We start from the raw sequence: 18,091 nt of genomic DNA on the forward strand, positions 1-18,091 counted from the left end.
CCCGCCGCCCCCGCGGCTCCCTCCCTCCCTGCCGGCGCGGCGGGCGGGGGCGGCGGGCGGGCGGGCGGGGAGGGGAGAAGGGGCGGGCGGGCGGCTCGGCGGCCCCGGGGCCGAGCCGGGGCGGGCGGCGGCGGCGGCCCCGGACACCTCGGCCGCTCCTCCATCTTCTCTCGCCACAGCTCGGCTTCCCCAGCCCGGGACCGGCCCATTGCCAGCCCCGCGGGGGGGGCGGCCGGCCCGCCGCGCCGCCCCGGCCCCGCCGCCCGCGCCGCCGCCTCGCCGCGCCGCCCCGGGCCCGCCGCCCGCCCCGCGGCGAGGGGAGCGGCGGGGGCGGCGCCGCGGCCGCCCGGGCCATCGCCGCCCCGCCGGGACGCCGCGCCGCCGCCTCCCCCCTCTGGGCCGCAGTGGTGCAGCCCGAGGTTAGCGGAAGCGGCCGCTCGGCGCTGCCATGTTGAGCCGCCGCCGCCGCCGCCGCTTTGTTGTCGGCTCCATGTAGCTGCGGCCCGGGGGAGGGAGCGACGGGGGGACCGCCCGCCGCAGCCGCCGCCGCCGCCGCCCGGGGCCGCGCCGCCCCCGCCATGGAGGCCAACTGGACCGCGTTCCTCTTTCAGGTGAGGCCCCGCGGCGGCGGCGCTGCCCGCGCCCCCCCTCTCTCCCTCCCTCCCTCACGGCCGCGGCCCCGCCGGTCCCCGCCGGGCCGGGCTGTCACTCAGCGCGGCCGCCCGGCCCCCGCCCGCCCCCGGCCCGGCCCGGCCCGGCCCGACCCGGCCCGCCGGGCAGCGCCTCACCGGCCCCGCGGCTCCGCTTCTCCCTCCTTCCCTCCTGCACTTTCTCCCTCCGCCGCCGCCCCGCAGCGCGCTCCCTTCCCGCTTTCATTACAAACCACCGATATTCGTATTTGTATTTTATTTTTATTTTTTCCTCCGCAAAACATGAGATCGCGCTTTATTTTTTTTTTTTTTTTTGGTGTTTGCTTGTTTTTCTCTCCCCCCTCGTCTGAAGAGACAAACAACAACAGAAAAAAAAAAAAAAGCCACGAACAAAAAAAAAAAAAAACAACCCCAAGCTTCCACCGGGCTCCAACAAAACCCCGATGGAACAAACGCCGTGTCTGGGAGAATAAATTAATCCCTCTTTAAACAGCCTGACTCAGGGCCGGCTGACGAGGGAGCTTGTTTTCTTTTAAAATAGGACGCGAGCGGGCCGGATTTCTGTAAAAACTGGCGAAATCTAACGGGAATGGGGAGGAATAGGGACGGTGGAGCGTGCAACCCCTCCCTTTGCCAACTGAGTCACAATTTTCCCCCTTTCTGTCGGTGAAAGACTGACTTAAAAACACCGCTGTTTATGTAATTCCGGAGAAAATCCAATGTACCAGAAAAAAAAAATTCTGAAAAAAAACAAATCTTTGCCTGGCTTTTGTGAGCCTCGCGAGCCCTTTCTCACCAGATTGTTTTCTGCCGGATTTTTTTTTTTTTTTTTTTTTTTTTTTTTTTTTTTTGCGCTGGAAAACATAAAATGTGTGATTGCAGCAGCAGCAGCGGAGGGGAAAAAAAAAAAAAAAAAAAAGCGCCCAGCACATCACCTTTCTCAAGGTAAAATAATCCTCTTTGCACGTTCCCGGTGGCGGCCGCTCGCTTCCTCACTGTCCTCCTCGGAATTAAACCCAGACCCAACCCGTGACACGAGTTTGAAAACCTGAGTTGAATGAATAAATCCGCCAAGAGCGAGCACCATTCCTTTAGGGAGGAAAAATTGGTCCCTTGCAAGTAGCGAGGGATGAGTCACTCGCTCGGGTTCTGTGCCTCGGAAAACACGCCGGGAATGTTCCGGGGAGCCGGTACCGGGAGCCGGGCGCTGCGTTTGCCGCCTTTTCCTGGGGGATGCGAGCGATGCCATCGGCTTTGGCTGAGGTCTGGTGAATTATTTCTCACTCTAGTGGGCAGTTGTGATTCGCACGTAGGAAACTTCACGCTAAGAAGTTAATCTCCTTAGTTTAGGGCCATCTCCCTCCGAGCCGGGGCTGCTTTAGTGCCTTGCTGCCTCCCAGCTGAGCGTTTTCCAGGGGAAATTTTTCCTGGGCTGGCAGGACTGTATTGCAGCAGGCTGAGAAATGCCAAGTAATGCTTCAAGTACGTGTCCAGCTCCTCGCTGCTCGTCCGTGCTTTTCTGAAGGTGCTGAGTTTTGAAGTAGTGATGTCACATGCTGATTTAGGAGTCAGCTTTGCTGCTTTTAATTAAGGAGTCAGCAGTTTGCTTTCTGAACGTGCGGCTCGGAAGCATCTTCATAAAACTGTGACGTGGAAATTTTCCTCCGATTTTTTTTTTCTCTCTCTAAAGAATAAAGCTTTCAGAGCTCCTAACAAATGCTGGATATTGTTTCTCGAGTGGTTTTGTTAGAATCAATGATTTGGGATGCGAGCGTGCTGATGCACCCAGCAGAAAGCAGCACTGAGGTAGTCCTGATGTGACTTTCATTTTTCTTCTTCCCATTCTCACAGCAGCACGTCAGCCCCGATCCAGCTGATTAGTTAAAACTAGTTAAAAAACGTGGATTTAAAAGCCTGTCCCCAGTGTCAGTTAAATAACAAATGGAAGTGACTGAATATTCACACTTGTTCTTCCTGGGGGGAGTGTTAAACCAAGTGTGCGTTCCAGCTGGGACAGGATTCCTAAGGGACAGCTTAGTACGTGGAATATAAAGTTGTAATTTTTAGCCAAATGTTTTCAGAGGAGGTTTCAATGTCATAATTTTAGTCCTGTGGCAGTGGGCTGTGGGACTGTAAACCGTTCCTTCCAAATAAAGTTGTTTGATTGTTTTTAGGTGGCATGTTGATGAATTGTATCCCTTTCTAAAGAAACAATCGTGCTACTGAATAAGCAGTTCTTGTTTGGATCTTCTTAGTCCCAAAATGCATAGTTGGAAAGCCGCTTTTAGGATGTGCTCGGGAAGTGAAAGTTGTATCTGTTAATGTGAGGAGGACTCATCCATCAGATGGAGTGTTCAAGATATGACTCATGCTAATTTGTTGCTCTCACATTAAGGCTGAAGCACAAAAATATTTTAGCCTCTGGCATTGGAAGTTCACAATGCCACATCCTACACTCTGGGTCACGAATTGCAGGGTTTTTTTGTTTACTGCCCCCCCAGGAGAGAAGGAATTAGTGACAGAACAAGGGGATTTTGCAGGAGAGCCTGTCCCAGGCCATCAAAATATCTCCGAAATGTTGACTTGACGTTAATGCTGGGTGAAGTAAAGCCGTGGTCGGAGCCTGCATAACTGCGCCTGCCAGAGGCGTGCAGCAGGTGCTGGCTTCCCTTCTCCAACAGGGAGTTAAAAAAAAATGCTGCCTGATCCTTTTTTAAAGGGCTTTAACAGCCCTTGGAAAGTGAGGAGCACAGCTCGGGGCAGAGGGGCTGTGAGGAGCACGCTGCTGCAAATAATGCTGGCTCCCTCAGAACCGAGATAAGCACACTTACATAAGCAGCAGCTCCACAGCCTGTCGCTCGATGAATATACATTGTTTTATGTCCACTGTCTCCATCAGATCTGTAGGAATAAGTGCATCATTACCTTGAAGTGCTGACGATTCTTTGAGGCTTAAAAATATCCGTAAACTGCCTAAGTTTGAACCTTGTCCAAAGGATTTGGGCTCTCCATTATCCGATCTGCTAGCTCTGCCTTTGAAATTGTATCTCTGGAGCTGTCATTGGGTGCTCTGCAGTGTCTTCTGGTGCAGTTTAACAACATTGTTTAATGCCGATTTCAAGTTGTAAAACATTTCAGAATTTTTTAAAGTTAAAATTGTGTTGAAGTGCGCAACTTGCTCAGTATTGTGCTGTGTGTATCATGCAAACTCTTATTTTCATGCAATGTAGAAGTGTCAAAACCTTTTTAAAAATATGGAAAATAAAAGGTTGAAAATGCACATTGTCACTGAAGTCAGAGAAAAGTTTAATGGAGCTGCTGGGGCTTGTGCCATGCCCTGATTTAGCAGCGTCGCCTCCAGGAGAGTTCTGGATGCAGCTCTTCAGCAGTCACTCCCTGGAATAAACCAGCCCCTGGGGCTGTTGTTTGGGGTGGCTGCTGTGGCCAGGCAGGTGTGCTAACATCCAGCCTACCTGTTGCATCCTGAGCTTTGGCACAGAGGGATCTAAAAAGCAGATACAGATGGACAGCCTGGCCAGCTCCTCATGCTTCCCACAGGTTTTGTCTCCTGTCAGTGTCCTGTCAGGAGTCCAGGCTTTCTCCTGTGGACTGTTATCCTGTCAGATAGGCTTGGCGTGTTTGGGAACTTGTATTCCTTCCCATGTGGGTTAGTGTTGGTATCCACCCATGGCTTTTATCCAAAGATCAGCAGCATCACACTCCCAAAAAGTGAGATTGGAGTGATGCAGGAGCTGCCCCACAGCAAGGGAGAGATGCTCTGGGGGGGCTGCAGTCCCTGCTGCGATCCAGGCAGGCAAAGCACCCAGGATACAACTATAGGAAAACAGCCCAAAGTGAGCTTCTAGAAATACTGGCTTGTCCAGAGGACGTGTTGAAATGGATTCCCATGGGAAGAGCATTAGCCTGAGAGTGCTTCCCAGCACTGTCCACCCCAACAGATGTAAAAGTAGACAGGTCAGGGTCGTGCTACTGGCACAGTGTTTCATTCAGCTCTCACAGCTTTGAGTCATGTTACTCTGTGAGGAAAGCCATAGGAAAGGATCCTAGAGGGCTGCAGTACTGATCTGATGGGAATGCAAGTTTCCCCAAACTCGGCTTCAGGCCTGGCACGCTGCGTTACTAACGAGCCTGATTTAAAACTGGTCTGATGAGACCGAGGCACATCTTGAATACAGATGCACTTAAACTGGCTTAAGGTGCTGGAGTGATTTATTTTAATGCTCCATTAGGCTGAATTGGTCTGTGTGGTTTCTAAACCACATTAAAATTGTATCTGCCAGGGTTTTGTCCCAGTCTGACTGGATGAGTTTTAATAACAGTGTTTCTGCCTTAGAATAACCACGCGTGGTGCAGCGCAGCCGTGGCAGGCAGGCTGCAGCTCAGCTGAGCGCTGCTGCCTGCGGGCCCCCCTTCCCTTCCCTGGAGCTGCTGCCACACATTCTGTAGTTCAAAGTTAGTTGGTATTGGCTGCTTTCAGACAGCTTTCAGGGTTTATTCCCAACACTCCGAACCGTGTTCTCCAGCATCTCTAGATGTCTCCCAGTGTGTATCGATCAGCTTCTCTTCCCAGCACAAAGTAGCTGCTGACGAAGAGAAAAAGGCCCTGCCGCTATTCTTGTTAGTTCCAGACGCAGAGAACACAGTGGTCAGTGGACAAATGCATCAGGAACCTGCTAAATATAGAGATGTGGCTTTAGACAGCTCCCGATTCCAGTTGCTTTGGTTTCAGTGCTGGCACAGGGGTATGAACACTGTTTAAATAAGACGCCTTATCGCATCCTGGCTCTCTGTGCCTGCGGTTCAGTTCTCAGTGTGCACTAAGCTCGGCTTAAAGGTGGGGCCTTATTTTGCAACTCCTGTCAGTACCTTCATCCTCTCCAGAGATAGTCCTGATGTGCCATCTGATACGATCATTAGCAAAATGAGTTATCTGTTATGTAAAGATGAAATGCTGTTATTAAAAGATCTGACAAGCACCTAGTTGTCTTCTGTAAAAAGTTGCCCTCCAGAAACTGAATAATTCCTTGATTGTTGTACTGTGTCCTACACCTACCACAGGGTCTGCACAGCCAGGGCATTTACAGCGTGAGCGGTTTATCTTGTCCAAAACCAGCATTATGTAACCTTCCCCTGTTGTTCCTTCCATGGCTTTTGGTCCAGAATGTGCTTCCCTGTAGTTTGTAAATGTTCTCACCGTGCCAGAGCGAGCACCCATCCAGAGAATTTAAGTGTGAATGTTTGGTTTTAGGCACACGAAGCCTCCCATCACCAACAGCAGGCAGCACAGAACAGTTTGTTGCCTCTCCTGAGCTCTGCTGTTGAGCCGCCCGATCAGAAGCCGATTCTGCCCTTACCAATAACGCAGAAACCTCAGCCTGCACCAGAAACATTAAAGGATGCTATTGTTGGGATTAAAAAGGAAAAACCTAAAACCTCCTTTGTGTGCACTTACTGCAGCAAAGCTTTCAGGGACAGCTACCATTTGAGGCGTCACGAGTCCTGCCACACAGGGATAAAGTTAGTGTCACGGCCAAAGAAAACTCCCACCACAATGGTGCCCCTTATCTCGACCATCGCTGGTGACAACAGCCGGAGTTCGCTGGTTTCGACTATCGCAGGCATCCTGTCCACTGTCACTACGTCTTCCTCTGCCACCAACCCCAGCAGCAGCGCCGGCGCCACGGCCATGGCGGTGACGCAGACGGTGAAGAAGCCCAGCAAGCCCGTGAAGAAGAACCACGCCTGTGAGATGTGTGGGAAGGCCTTCAGGGACGTCTACCACCTCAACCGGCACAAGCTGTCCCACTCGGACGAGAAACCCTTCGAATGTCCCATTTGCAATCAGCGCTTCAAGAGAAAGGATCGCATGACCTACCACGTGAGGTCTCACGAAGGTGGCATCACGAAACCCTACACCTGCGGGGTGTGTGGAAAAGGCTTCTCAAGGTACCACCTGGCAAACCCCAGGCGTGCTCCGCTGTTGGCTTTTTGTGAGCGAGAAGGGTTAAGCTGTGGTAGTGAGGAGCTGGGAGAGGCAAACTTCTGAGGAGATTGGTGAGGGGCTAAAGAGCCTTGTCTGCAGTTAGGGTGGGGGAGTCTCCATCTGAGCAAAGTTGGAGTGGCCAGAAGTGGGCACTTTTTTAGGAGTGGTTTGAAATGGTTTCTCGACCTCATCCCGGGCCCATAAGATGTGTGTCTGTGTCACTGGGGGTGGGCACAGAGCCCCTTCAGCACTTTGCCATGGTCTGTGAATGGGGCAGGGCAGAGGAGCTGTCACCTGCTCTTACAGCAGGGTGGAGGGACAGCACAGGGGGAGCTTGCACTGCTGCCAGCCCTGTTTGTACCTGTGCTTGCAACAGAGAAAACTTCAACCTTTAGAGCTGTCGTGCTCTCACCTTTACACAAGGTGTGACCAAACGTGCCTTTGCCAGGTGTGTGAGGAGAACAGGGTTAAGCTTTAAACCACAGGCTGGTTTCGAGCTGTGAGGTGTTGCAGTGGAGCCCCTGGTAGGTGAGGGAAGGGATTTCTCCTGGCTCTCAGAGGGATGGGGCTGCAGGGAGCGAGCAGCTCGGTGTCAGCTCTGCTAGCCAAGCTGTCCTGGCTCTGTGTGTGTAACACTGTGCACTTTTCTCCTGTTCTCTCTTTCTTGCAGGCCTGATCATTTAAGCTGTCACGTTAAACATGTTCACTCAACAGAGAGACCCTTCAAATGCCAAGTAAGGGCTGAAATGGTTTATTAAGAGCAATACCTTATTGTGTCAGTGGTACTCAGGTGAATCTTTCCAGAGCTGTATTTACTCACGGACTTTTGAAAAGGAAGTTTAGGAGTAAAGCCACATTTGCCACCACACCACAGTGCTGGAGTTCTGGTGGAACTTTAAGAAGATACCATGGTTGCTTTTTTAGGAAGATTAGAGGCTTTTTGCTTTCTTGGAGAACAGCATAGTTGCTCTGTTTTACCATATGCTTAACTTAGTAGTGGGATTGTAGCAGCATCCTCAGCTTAGTGCTCATTTCTGGGGTAATGTGTGCAGTGTGTTTCTCAGCATGTTCAAATGAAATGTCTTTCTCAGCACTTCTATTTAAAATGGGTGGGAATGGTTCATTCTGGATCTGTTATTTTGCTGGAAGGGGAAAGCAAGTTGTCCTAAGTTGATGACTGAGACTAGGTGAAATAATTTGATTGCCCTTGAACAATTAACTGTTTTGCTTGGAATATCCATGCTTATTCCAACCCTGTTTCAGGGACTCATTAAATAAAATCCTTGGATAAAAAGAATAGTGTTAGGAAGAGGTTTTCTTTCCTTGTTCTGGGTGGGAACAGAAGTAATTGAGCAGTGTAAGGTACCAAGTTCATATTTGTACAGTAAAATTACATTAGAAACCAACTTTGCCTATTGTAGCTGTTTTCTACAAGCTCCCTCTTGCATTGGTGGTGGGTAAGGCGACCCACTGTTTTCAGAAAGCTCAAGCAGTGTAGAATATGATTTTTGTCCTGATTGTCTCAGAAGCAAATTCCATTCTCAGTCTCTGCTGAGTAGTTTGATTTTTGTTTCTCTATAAATGCAGGTAGAAGTTAAAGTTGTCAATGCACTTAGGATACTGTTAGGAGCTGCCAGGCTCCCAGAGGGCCTGTGGGTGATGCTGTGCTGCTCTGTGTGCCCCTCAAGTGTAACTTTGTCCTCCCTCTAGACGTGCACTGCTGCCTTTGCCACCAAAGACAGACTGCGGACACACATGGTGCGCCATGAAGGAAAGGTATCGTGTAATATCTGTGGTAAACTTCTGAGTGCAGCATATATCACCAGCCACTTAAAGACACACGGGCAGAGCCAAAGTATCAACTGTAATACCTGTAAACAAGGCATCAATAAAAGTAGGTGAACGTTTTACAAACATTTCTAATAACAGTGTGTGTGCGAAGGGAATTGCCTTTGATGACGTTAAACTCGGCTACGTGTCTGTCAGTCTGGGTGGGCACACCTCCTAAAAGTAGATCTGTAGTAACACAATGTGCTTCAGCTCAAGAATTGGCATGTGTGGAGTTGGTTTGCTGCACGGCTGTGCTCTCATCCCTTGGGAATGCCCTGAAGTTCATTACCCATCTCTTGAAAGGAGTTCCCAGATTTTCAGTGCTGCTTCATGAAATGTGCAGGTCTAAAAGCCCAACAGATAGTCTGGAGATTTTAGACTATTTAAGAACTGCTAAGCTTTGCCAGGTTTCAGGTCTGAAGCCTCATCCAAAGCTCATCAAAATAAGGAGAAAGATTTCTCTGCTTTCTCTGAGCTTTGACCCTGGGGCTCAGTGTTTCCTCCCTCAGGCAATAGCTGACAAGAAAAGGATTTAAATCCAGCCCTGATAGGTTTTGGGCATTAATGGCATCTGACTGGTGTTGTGCAGGAGGTCAGATGAGATGTTTGTAATAGCTCCTTCTAGACTTAAACTCTGGACCTCGGAATGTCTAGCAAGCAAATGAAGACTTGACGTTCAAATTTTCCCTATTAAAATACCTGTAACTTAAGTTAACCCTGCATGGTTAGTAATATGAAATGGGTTTTCAGAGGAATAAAGAGGCAGAAGTAAGGAATGTCTTTGGAAACTTTGTCCTTAAAGCCTTTAAACTGTATTAATTTACAACATCTTTGCAGTTCCTGTTACTCCTGGATAATTTGAAGGTACTGGGAATGTCTGAAATGCCTGATTGTTGAGCTTAGTAGGAAATTTGGATGTGAAATATTTTTCAAGGGTAGGGTTACAACTCTGGCTTCCCAGTCCAGTTTGGTGGTGCTAAGCCAGTTCACATGAGGCACTTTGAGCAGTTGTTAGAGGTGGAAATGATGAGCTGTACTGGGGCCAGAGAGTAGTGACAGGCTGATGTAAACTGAAATTTTTAAGTTATACTTGCAATAAAATGTAAAAAGGCTTTTTTTTATTTTTCATTCTTAAGCTGGAACTAAAGTTTAGCAAAAGTGGATTCAGTTTGAGTTCTAGAGACTAATTGGAGTCTTTAATTTCATTCTTCCTTAATACAAAGTAAATAATGACAAGAGAAGTCTGGTTTTGGCACTTAAAGTAGATGTTCTTGACTTACGTTTTCGTTTTTAGCTCTTGGAAAAGTAGTTTTATGGAGCACAGAATTAATGATACTGTTTTAAACACCTCTGTGATTTTGTTCTTGGAATCCTGTGAGATTCCACATGCTCTTTGTAGAAGTTGCCTTTGTGATCTCAGCAAAAAGCAGAGTAACTTTTCAAGGTGAATTTGTGTTCTTACTTGATTGGCATAGCATGCATGAGTGAAGAGACCAGCAACCAGAAACAGCAACAGCAGCAGCAACAGCAGCAACAGCAACAACAGCAGCAGCAGCAGCAGCAGCAACAACAACAGCAGCAACAGCAGCAGCAGCAGCAGCAACAGCAGCAGCAGCAGCAGCACGTAACAAGTTGGCCTGGAAAGCAGGTAGAGACCCTGAGATTGTGGGAAGAGGCCGTCAAAGCCAGGAAGAAAGGTAAACCAAACCAATATTGACTGGCTGGCTTGGTGAGATGGGGTTCACAGTCATACAGGGAGTTTGAGGTGTCAGGAAGGATGTCTTACGTGACAGTTTCATTCTTAGAAGTCATAGCTAAGAGAGAACAGGAGGAAACAGGCCCAGAGAAGGGTGTGTTAAATGACCTGCTCATGATTTACTCCTTGGTGTCTGTGCTTGCCTGCGTCCCTAGAGCCATCAGTTACAGAGGGAGCTTGTGTCTGCTCCAGCAGGAGTGGGGGCTTGGACTTGCATGTGGCTTTTGGCTGTGCTTGTGCTTATTTACCCCGTTCTCCTGTCTGTGCACACACACACACCCACACACACCCACAGACACCCCTGCATCAGCACCAGGGTGCCTGTGGGTGCTTTCTGTGTCCCGTTCATCTTGTCTCACCAATTTATTCCATCTGCTCTATCATCATGTAGCTGTCTTTGCATGAAGTTTTCTAGACCTCAGAGAGCTCTCTCTCTCTCTTTCTCTCTCTCTCTCTGTCAGTTGCTTTGTTTCATTACAAAGTGAGGTAATCACTGATCCTGTTTCTCATCAGTGCTGGCTCACAGCTTACCCGTGCTGCTGTAGTTGCAGTGGGATTGCTGTTGTTGGTTATTGTGGCAGTTTGGAGGGAACAGATTGTTTCAGTTTAGTGGGTTTAGGATACAGTAGTTTAAATTCTCCCCTTACTGCTGCTTATTTGTTTCACAACAGTTTGATTATTAATGCCCATCATGTGACTTCATGGATTACATGTTTTAGAAGTTCTTAATGACCACTGCTTACTGCTTCTTACTGCTTTTGACTGGCTGTTTTTAGGAATGTTTTTGACTCACCTTATTGTTTCCTTTTCTCTCAACCTTCCTTTCAGTTCTTCAATCTGTTTTTGTTTTAGGTTCTTGTTTGTGTTTTAGGCTGCTTGTTTCCTTTCCCCTTGTTATGTCAGTAATTGAATTCTGTGATCAGACAGTGCAGAAACAGCTTATTCATGTTAAAATGCAGTGATAACAGAAACATTACATATCATCAGGCCACTAAATAGATAAAGCAAATTATGTTTGATTTAGAAAATCACTGAGAATTATTTTCTGCTTGTTCTTTCCTATGTCTTGTTTCCTTTTCCTTTCTTATGAAGAATGTTGAATATGCTTTAACAGAACAGTGGTTTGGGGCAGGAGGGGGTGAGGGAGGTGGGTGGGTGACAGTGGTGTCACACTGGTGCTTTTAGCTTAACTGGGGAAGGGGCATGGGTGGGCTGTGTCTTTGGGTGTGACTGTGCTTGGAGGTGAAGTTAGACCAGTCAGTGCCATGCTTGAGCTGCTCTTTCCATGCTGGTTCTCCTGTGCTAGTTCCACTTGTGGTGGCTTTACAACACTAGATGGGATTTTTTTTTTTTTGTCTAGTACAATTTATTTTCACTTTTTTTTTTTTTTTTTTACTCTTTCCCTTCCTCTCCACCCCTCCTAGCTATGGACTTTGAAGAACCAACAGTAACCCTTGAATGGGGCTAATGTTGCTTTCAAAGTTAATTTGTATTGCCCCAGAGGCAAAGTGGACTCTTTGCTCCTGGCTTACCTCTGACACGTGGGTGTAACTGAGCTTGGGGTCCTGCCCTACAGATGTGGAAGCAGACACGGCTTAGTGACGTTGGTGCAGAGTGCATTTTCCCTGTTTCTGTAGCAGCCAGCCCTTCCCCTCCCTCCCTCCCGGTGTGGGTAGCCGGCAGGTGGTGCTGATGGATGTGCAGCGATTCCCGTCCCCCCGCTCCCCAGCGCGGCCTCCCGGGTCTCCCTTGCTCTGCACTTCAGTCCTGCTTGCTGCAAACCCCCCAAACCCCCCAAACCAACGTGGTGTGGAGCTGGAGCTTGTGTGAAAGCTGAGGAGCTGATGGGGCTTGAGGGATGTGCTGCTGGGGTAGCCTTGAAGTAGAGGTACTGTGAGCAGTTTAGTAGCAATAATTAAGACTGAAATAAGCAGGTAAATATTGAAACGAGCTTTGCTTCTCAGTCCCTAATAATGACTTTTTAAAACCTTCACAGAATGTCAGTTCACCTTTGAGAAGGCTATAGAGTACGTACCATTCGGTATGTACACTCTCTCTATTTCTACTGTTCCTCTTGGGAGGATGTTTTTGATTGTACAATACTGTTTTTATGAACATGGAAAAACCCTCTTGCTAAGACAACCTCACTTGACTTCTCAGGGGAAAAAAAACCTCAATTGAAATGATGTGCATGAGAGTTTGTGTTTCCTGTAGGCTATAGAATGTTAACAGTTTTAACTTACTAATAATACCTAAAGAAAACGATTCCAGAATTTGTACCCGTTCTTGTTCGGTTTTTGGGTTTTTTGTTTTGTTTTGTTTTGTTTAAATCTCGTCCGTGGTTTTTTTATGTGTTAAAAACTTTTTGTCTTTTTTATGTCTCATTTTTAGAAGCTGCTAACTTGTGCCAAACCTCCACTGCTGCTACTACGCCTGTGACTCTTACTACTCCATTCAATATAACGTCCTCTGTGGCTTCTGGGACTATCACAAACCCAGTCACAGTGGCAGCTGCAATGAGCATGAGAAGTCCAGTAAACGTATCAAGTGCAGTTAATATTTCCAGTCCGATGAACTTAGGGCATCCTGTAACCATAACCAGTCCTCTGTCCATGACCTCTCCATTAACGCTCACCACCCCGGTGAACCTGCCCACCCCGGTGACCGCTCCAGTGAACATAGCGCACCCCGTCACCATCACGTCCCCCATGAACCTGCCCACCCCCATGACGCTGGCTGGCCCCCTCAACATAGCCATGAGACCAGTGGAGAGCATGCCTTTCCTGCCCCAGGCCTTGCCCACCTCTCCTCCCTGGTAAACAAGTTCTAAACAGTATTAAAAAGGATTAAAATGGAATCCTTACCAGCAGTTCTTTTTTGGGTTTTGTTTGGTTGGGGGTTTTTTTTTGTTTGTTTTGTTTTTGTTTTTGTTCTATTGGGTTTTTTTTTGTTTTGTTTTGTTTTGTTTTAGTTAATAATAAATTCAGATTAAGACACTGGGGCAACACCATCAGAGACCACAGCAGCATCTTCCCCTTGATTTGGCTCACATGGTTCAGGTTTGAGTTTCACTGGAGCACTTCATTTAAGTAAGTTTTACATTGTAGCTGACTGATGCTGAATTAGAGCAGATACTTATTTGCCAGAGTTTAAAAAAAAAAGGAAAAAATACCAAAAAAAGGTAATTAAAAATCCAGTTTTATGTTTTATCCCCTCAAATTATAACTTAGAAAATTATTTTAATCTAAACACTAGCGAAGACCCCTCTGTATCTGCGACAGGGTGGATGGCTCATTTTAACCTGCCAGGCAAGTCCACTGTTTCTGAGCTAGTGTAGAACCTTTGTCTGTGTTGATGTTTTTTTGTTTGTTTTTTTTTAATGAGTAAATGCATTACAATGTTGTCATAAAAAAAAAAATGCATTTTTGGAGAAAATATGCATTTTACCTTTGGGAATATGGTAATTTCAGGCAGCATTCCCTATGGGAAAGGTGATACCAGCTCTGATATGCAAAGCATATGATAACTTATCATTCTAACTTCAACATATAATAGGGATTGTGACCTGATATTTGGAGATGTAAATATTACCCAACATATTACCCTAAGGGAATAGAGCATTGTAGTCAACATTTTTTAAAAAAAAACCTGTTATTGTTTGGTGAGAAACAGCCATGGCTGACAGAAGAGGAGTCGAAATGTAAACATGGTCTCTGAACAGTCAGACCCCCATGGGACTCTTATCTAGGAGCAAAAGGAGTGCTTGGAAACTTAAGGAAAATTGCTTTAAGCTGGAAGATTCTGGAGGCCCTGGGTGTGATTTTTATGCCCTCTGCCTCCCAGTCAGAGCCTGCTGATGTTTCAGCAGGGGACAGACGTGTTAGTTGTTCACTAGAAGTTTTGTCTTATATTAAATTGTATACAGTTTTTATTCTAACCACTAACTAGGTAGGATGCCCCTCCAGGACAAGCAGAGAGCATCTTTTAATTTCTCCCCTATTTCTTAATCAAGTGTTGTGCAAATCTGTTCAACTTTGTAAATATTTGCAAACATCATCATTTTTACGTTATTCTTCTATTGTGTTAACACATTTCTATCAATTTGTGAGAGTTCTGGGGTGCTGAGCTGTCCAGCCCAGAACTGCTCATAAATGGTCACACATGTTTAAGCTACATGTGCTTTTTTTTCTTAACCTGTTTATCTGTACATAAAGTAGAAAGCAAAGTCTAGGGAAACAGATATACTTTTTAGACTATCATGTCACATATTCACATTTTTAAAACTTTGTTTAAAAAAAAACAAACCACCCTAAACCCAACCTCTACATTAAATAATAAAAAAAAAAAAAAGAGGAAAAAAAAAAAAGAAATGACAGTTGAGATGTTTTTATCTTAATGAAGTTGAGAGCTCTGGAGATTAGCGTGTGCATTTTCACAGAGTGCTAGCAGGACTGCCCAGTCACACTGGACTGCTTCCGTTCCTCCCCGCCGTGTCCGTGCGAGCAGTGATTGCCAGGCTGCTGGCTCAGGTGACAGGTATCTGTATCCTTACGTGGAACTGTTCTAGGGGCTTGGACTACATAGTAAAACAAAAACAAACAAAAAAAAAATAGAGCTTAGTGTAAAATAATTTTATAAATGATCTTTTGTACTTTAGGACATCAAATTGTACAACTTTTGTATATATAAAAGCTTAGGAACTTTCTGTTTAGCAGAAAGGAAACACATTCCTACACTTTTAATGTATATGTTTGTTATAATGTCCATGTAAACATATGCCCTATGTTTGTGCCTTTTAATTAGTTTGTCTCAATAAACAAAAATGTAGAGAAGAATATGTAGCTATGACTTTGTTACCACTGTTCTTCCTCCAGGTGTGTAGAGGTCTTTGTTTTGGCCCTGTGTAGAGCCCGGCGTGCACGGCCAGCATGTCCCCAGCCCCGCTGCCCCGGCCCCGCTGCCACCTCCACACCGTCCTGCATGTTGGGACCTGTAGTTCCCCAGCCATCTCTGCCATCCCTGGCCACCACACCACCTTGCACCAGTCTCCCAAAGTAGGTAGAGCCTTCTGGGTCTGGGTAAACACAGCGATGACCCTTAGGTGAAATTTGGGTATCCCTGAGCTTAAAAAAAAACCAAAAAGAGAACAAGAGCATTAAAAGCCAATATGAAAATGTGTACTAGAAGTGGTTATCTATGAATTACTTACAATAAACAGGTGTGAGACTTAATTGTATGTTGTCAATTACTGCAGTATTGACAGTGGGTCCCTTGTACAGCCAGCTGTTATTTTTATCCCAGCAGTGTAGCAGTAGAATAAACACATTAAACACCGGCAAGGAAATTTTTCACCGTGACAGAGGCTTCCCAAACCACTAACCACGGTGCTTTTAGCGTGGTGTAGGAAAAGGGCTGTTTCCTTTTTATTTTATGTTGGTTCTGCTCGACTGTACCTGGTTTATGTCCACAAAGCTGCATTAGCTAATTGTCGACCTGTTTCATTTGTACTTGGGTAAACATTTGCTTTGTACCGTGTATTAATGGGTCCGAGGTGTGCTCCTCTGCTGTCTCAGTGCGGACGTTGCCTTCGCTCTGTAATGCCATCCTTGCAAATACATTAAGCTGTTTTTCTGACAAACAAAGGCTACCTGGTGCAGTAGTTTGTACGACGTGCATGCTCCCTGCTAAGCCGTGTCCGTGCTGGCCGGGGATCCGCCGGCACCTCGCAGCGCCGCCGAGTTCAGGCTCTGAGAAAATGGTGGACGTGAAGAACAGATGCTCCTGTTACACCGAGTTAGTTCCTATGCAGCTGATGCGCTTAGCCTAGTTTATTTCATGGAAACTTTTAAGCTGGATGGAATCCAACATCCAGGGAAGCCTATTGCCGCCGCTGGTTCGAGTGGGGTTTATATCGAGCCCATTCAGGTCTCCGATTGCAAGGAGTTCAATAGGGGGTTTATTTTTCTCCTTCTGAAGTTTCCGTAAGCATTCAGCGTGAGGTGAATGGCTTAGGCCGGCGGCAGCCCGGGAGCTGGATTTTGCCTTGGAAGGATGTGTGCTGTGCAAAGTCAGAGCAGGCAGATGGAGGGCACGGGAAGGCATCCTCGGGGCGAGGAGAGCGCGGGGAGGTGGCCGCAGGGACGTAAGTATTGCAGCACGGCCAGCCACGCTGCCAGGAATGGGGTGCAGGCTACACAGGGGCTGCTTTTCTCTTTATTGGAACACCCCAACACCTCCAGAGCGTGTTCAGGGTGAAGAGAAATTTGGGATTCAACCTTTTTTTCAAGCATTACAACTCAGTATTGTAAATTGGGAAAGTTCCGTTCAGTCATGATGGATCAGAGAGAAACACGTTTTAGTCTCAGCATACAAGTTTAATTCTTTTAGCCATTGATACAAATAAAACACTTTTTTCCCTCTTACAACAATTTTTTCCTTAGAGAGGCAAAAAGAAAGAAGTATTTAATGTGTTTGCATTTGTCCACAAGAGGTTTAAAGAAAACCACCCAGACCCCAGTAAGCTGCTGAGCTGCAGCAATCCCAGGTTACATAAAGGGGCCGGGGCTGCCGAGGATTAGCCGGGGCATTCCGGGTGCTGATAAGCCTCCAAGTTCTGCCTGCTCTTCCCTCGCTTTTATTTTAGAAACAGCCACTCTGGGCCCTATCCTGAAAACTGCCTGGGGTTCATTTTCAAGGCTGTCGGGGTTAGATTCCCACCAAAGAGAGAAAATTGGAATTTAAATAACGCTCAGGTTGTTCAAGCATCGAGCACTGTGGTAGTTTTTATCTCAGGGTCCCTGTACAGGAGCTGACTTGTTGAGAAATGAATGACAGTTTCTCACTGCTGGGCCCTTCCAAAAACTCCTGCCCTGCTTCATTGGTAGCTTAGTTTATCCATCTCAAAAATAGATTTAACAGTAATTTCAAAAGGCAGCTATTAAAAGCTCCTCAAGTTTTTTAATGCCATTGGGGTTTCAGTGCTTAAGTGGACCTTTTAACCAGTGCTTTTTAGGAGAAAAAGTGTGAGAATAAGTCTCCTTGTCTCCTAACTGTCAGAGAATGAAACAAATGAAACCTGATCCCCTTCTACGTATTTGTGTAATTCAGCATGTTTATACTTCTTGCTTATCTTTGGATTGTTCACTCACAGCTCCCAGCGCAGCAGCCGAGGGATGACAGAGGAACTACGTGCTAATTTTTATGTCAGAAATAGCTTTCACCTTTAAAGGCACACGCCTCAGTGGCTGTTTTCTAATTACAAAAGGAATGCCAAAGCTTCTCCCGCGAATCCATTTTACAGCTGTGCTCAGATTGGACTGTCAGCCCCTGGTTAAAATTGAGTGCTGAGGTCCTGACCTAGAAACAAACCTTTTTTGGTATTGCTTTGGAAAGAGTGTTTCAGTGCTGAGGAGCTGAGCCAGGCTGTCCAGCCAGCTCCCTCCACACGCCTGGCGACAGCCACAGCCTCCTGTCCTTCCTCCCATCGCACTCTGCATCGCCCGGAGCCCAGAGCAGGGCCACTGGGCAAGCCAGGCTGATGAGTCTGAGAATAATACACATTTTCTTGTTTTCTTCAGGTTTCTGGGCTAGTCTAGTGGAATGTGTCCCTGCTCTGGTGGGGGCTTAGAGTGGGATGAGCTTTGAGTTTCCCTTCCAGCCCAAACTGTTCCAGGTTTCTGTGATTTTTAGAAGTCCCAGCTTTTCCTTTAGGGAAGCATCAGTGCTTTCTGAAAACCAGACATTTGGCATCTGCAGTTCAGAGCATTTACAATCACTGCCTCACAAACCGACCCATTTAGTAAAAAATAGGGCATTTTCAGGATGTGTGAAACCTTGTGTTTTCCAGAGAAG

The 18,091-nt window shown here is 46.9% G+C and overlaps 1 protein-coding gene across 2 annotated transcripts; it reads left to right on the forward strand.

Annotated features, from left to right (window-relative positions):
* The first annotated feature begins 383 nt into the window (after positions 1 to 383).
* On the forward strand, positions 384 to 15,075 carry VEZF1 (vascular endothelial zinc finger 1). 2 transcript variants are annotated; one of them, XM_058817834.1, is made up of 7 exons: positions 384 to 611; positions 5,920 to 6,617; positions 7,325 to 7,388; positions 8,365 to 8,548; positions 9,960 to 10,181; positions 12,237 to 12,281; positions 12,632 to 15,075. In XM_058817834.1, the coding sequence occupies exons 1-7, from the start codon at positions 579 to 581 to the stop codon at positions 13,057 to 13,059; spliced, it is 1,674 nt and encodes a 557-aa protein (XP_058673817.1). In that variant the 5' UTR covers positions 384 to 578; the 3' UTR covers positions 13,060 to 15,075. The 2 variants fall into 2 exon arrangements, with proteins under 2 accessions (XP_058673817.1, XP_058673818.1); XM_058817835.1 differs by lacking the exon at positions 12,237 to 12,281.
* The last annotated feature ends 3,016 nt before the right edge of the window (positions 15,076 to 18,091 follow it).

This window comes from Ammospiza caudacuta, chromosome 20, assembly GCF_027887145.1.
Source record: "Ammospiza caudacuta isolate bAmmCau1 chromosome 20, bAmmCau1.pri, whole genome shotgun sequence".
Lineage (NCBI taxonomy): Eukaryota > Metazoa > Chordata > Aves > Passeriformes > Passerellidae > Ammospiza > Ammospiza caudacuta.

What these genes read in the sequence shown, in the direction of transcription:
- VEZF1 (XM_058817834.1), top strand. Translation starts at nt 579, where the DNA reads ATGGAGGCCAACTGGACCGCGTTCCTCTTTCAG. An exon ending in AGAGACCCTTCAAATGCCAA is followed by an intron (nt 7,389 to 8,364) that starts GTAAGGGCTGAA and finishes TCCTCCCTCTAG; the next exon opens with ACGTGCACTGCTGCCTTTGC. An exon ending in TAAACAAGGCATCAATAAAA is followed by an intron (nt 8,549 to 9,959) that starts GTAGGTGAACGT and finishes TGATTGGCATAG; the next exon opens with CATGCATGAGTGAAGAGACC.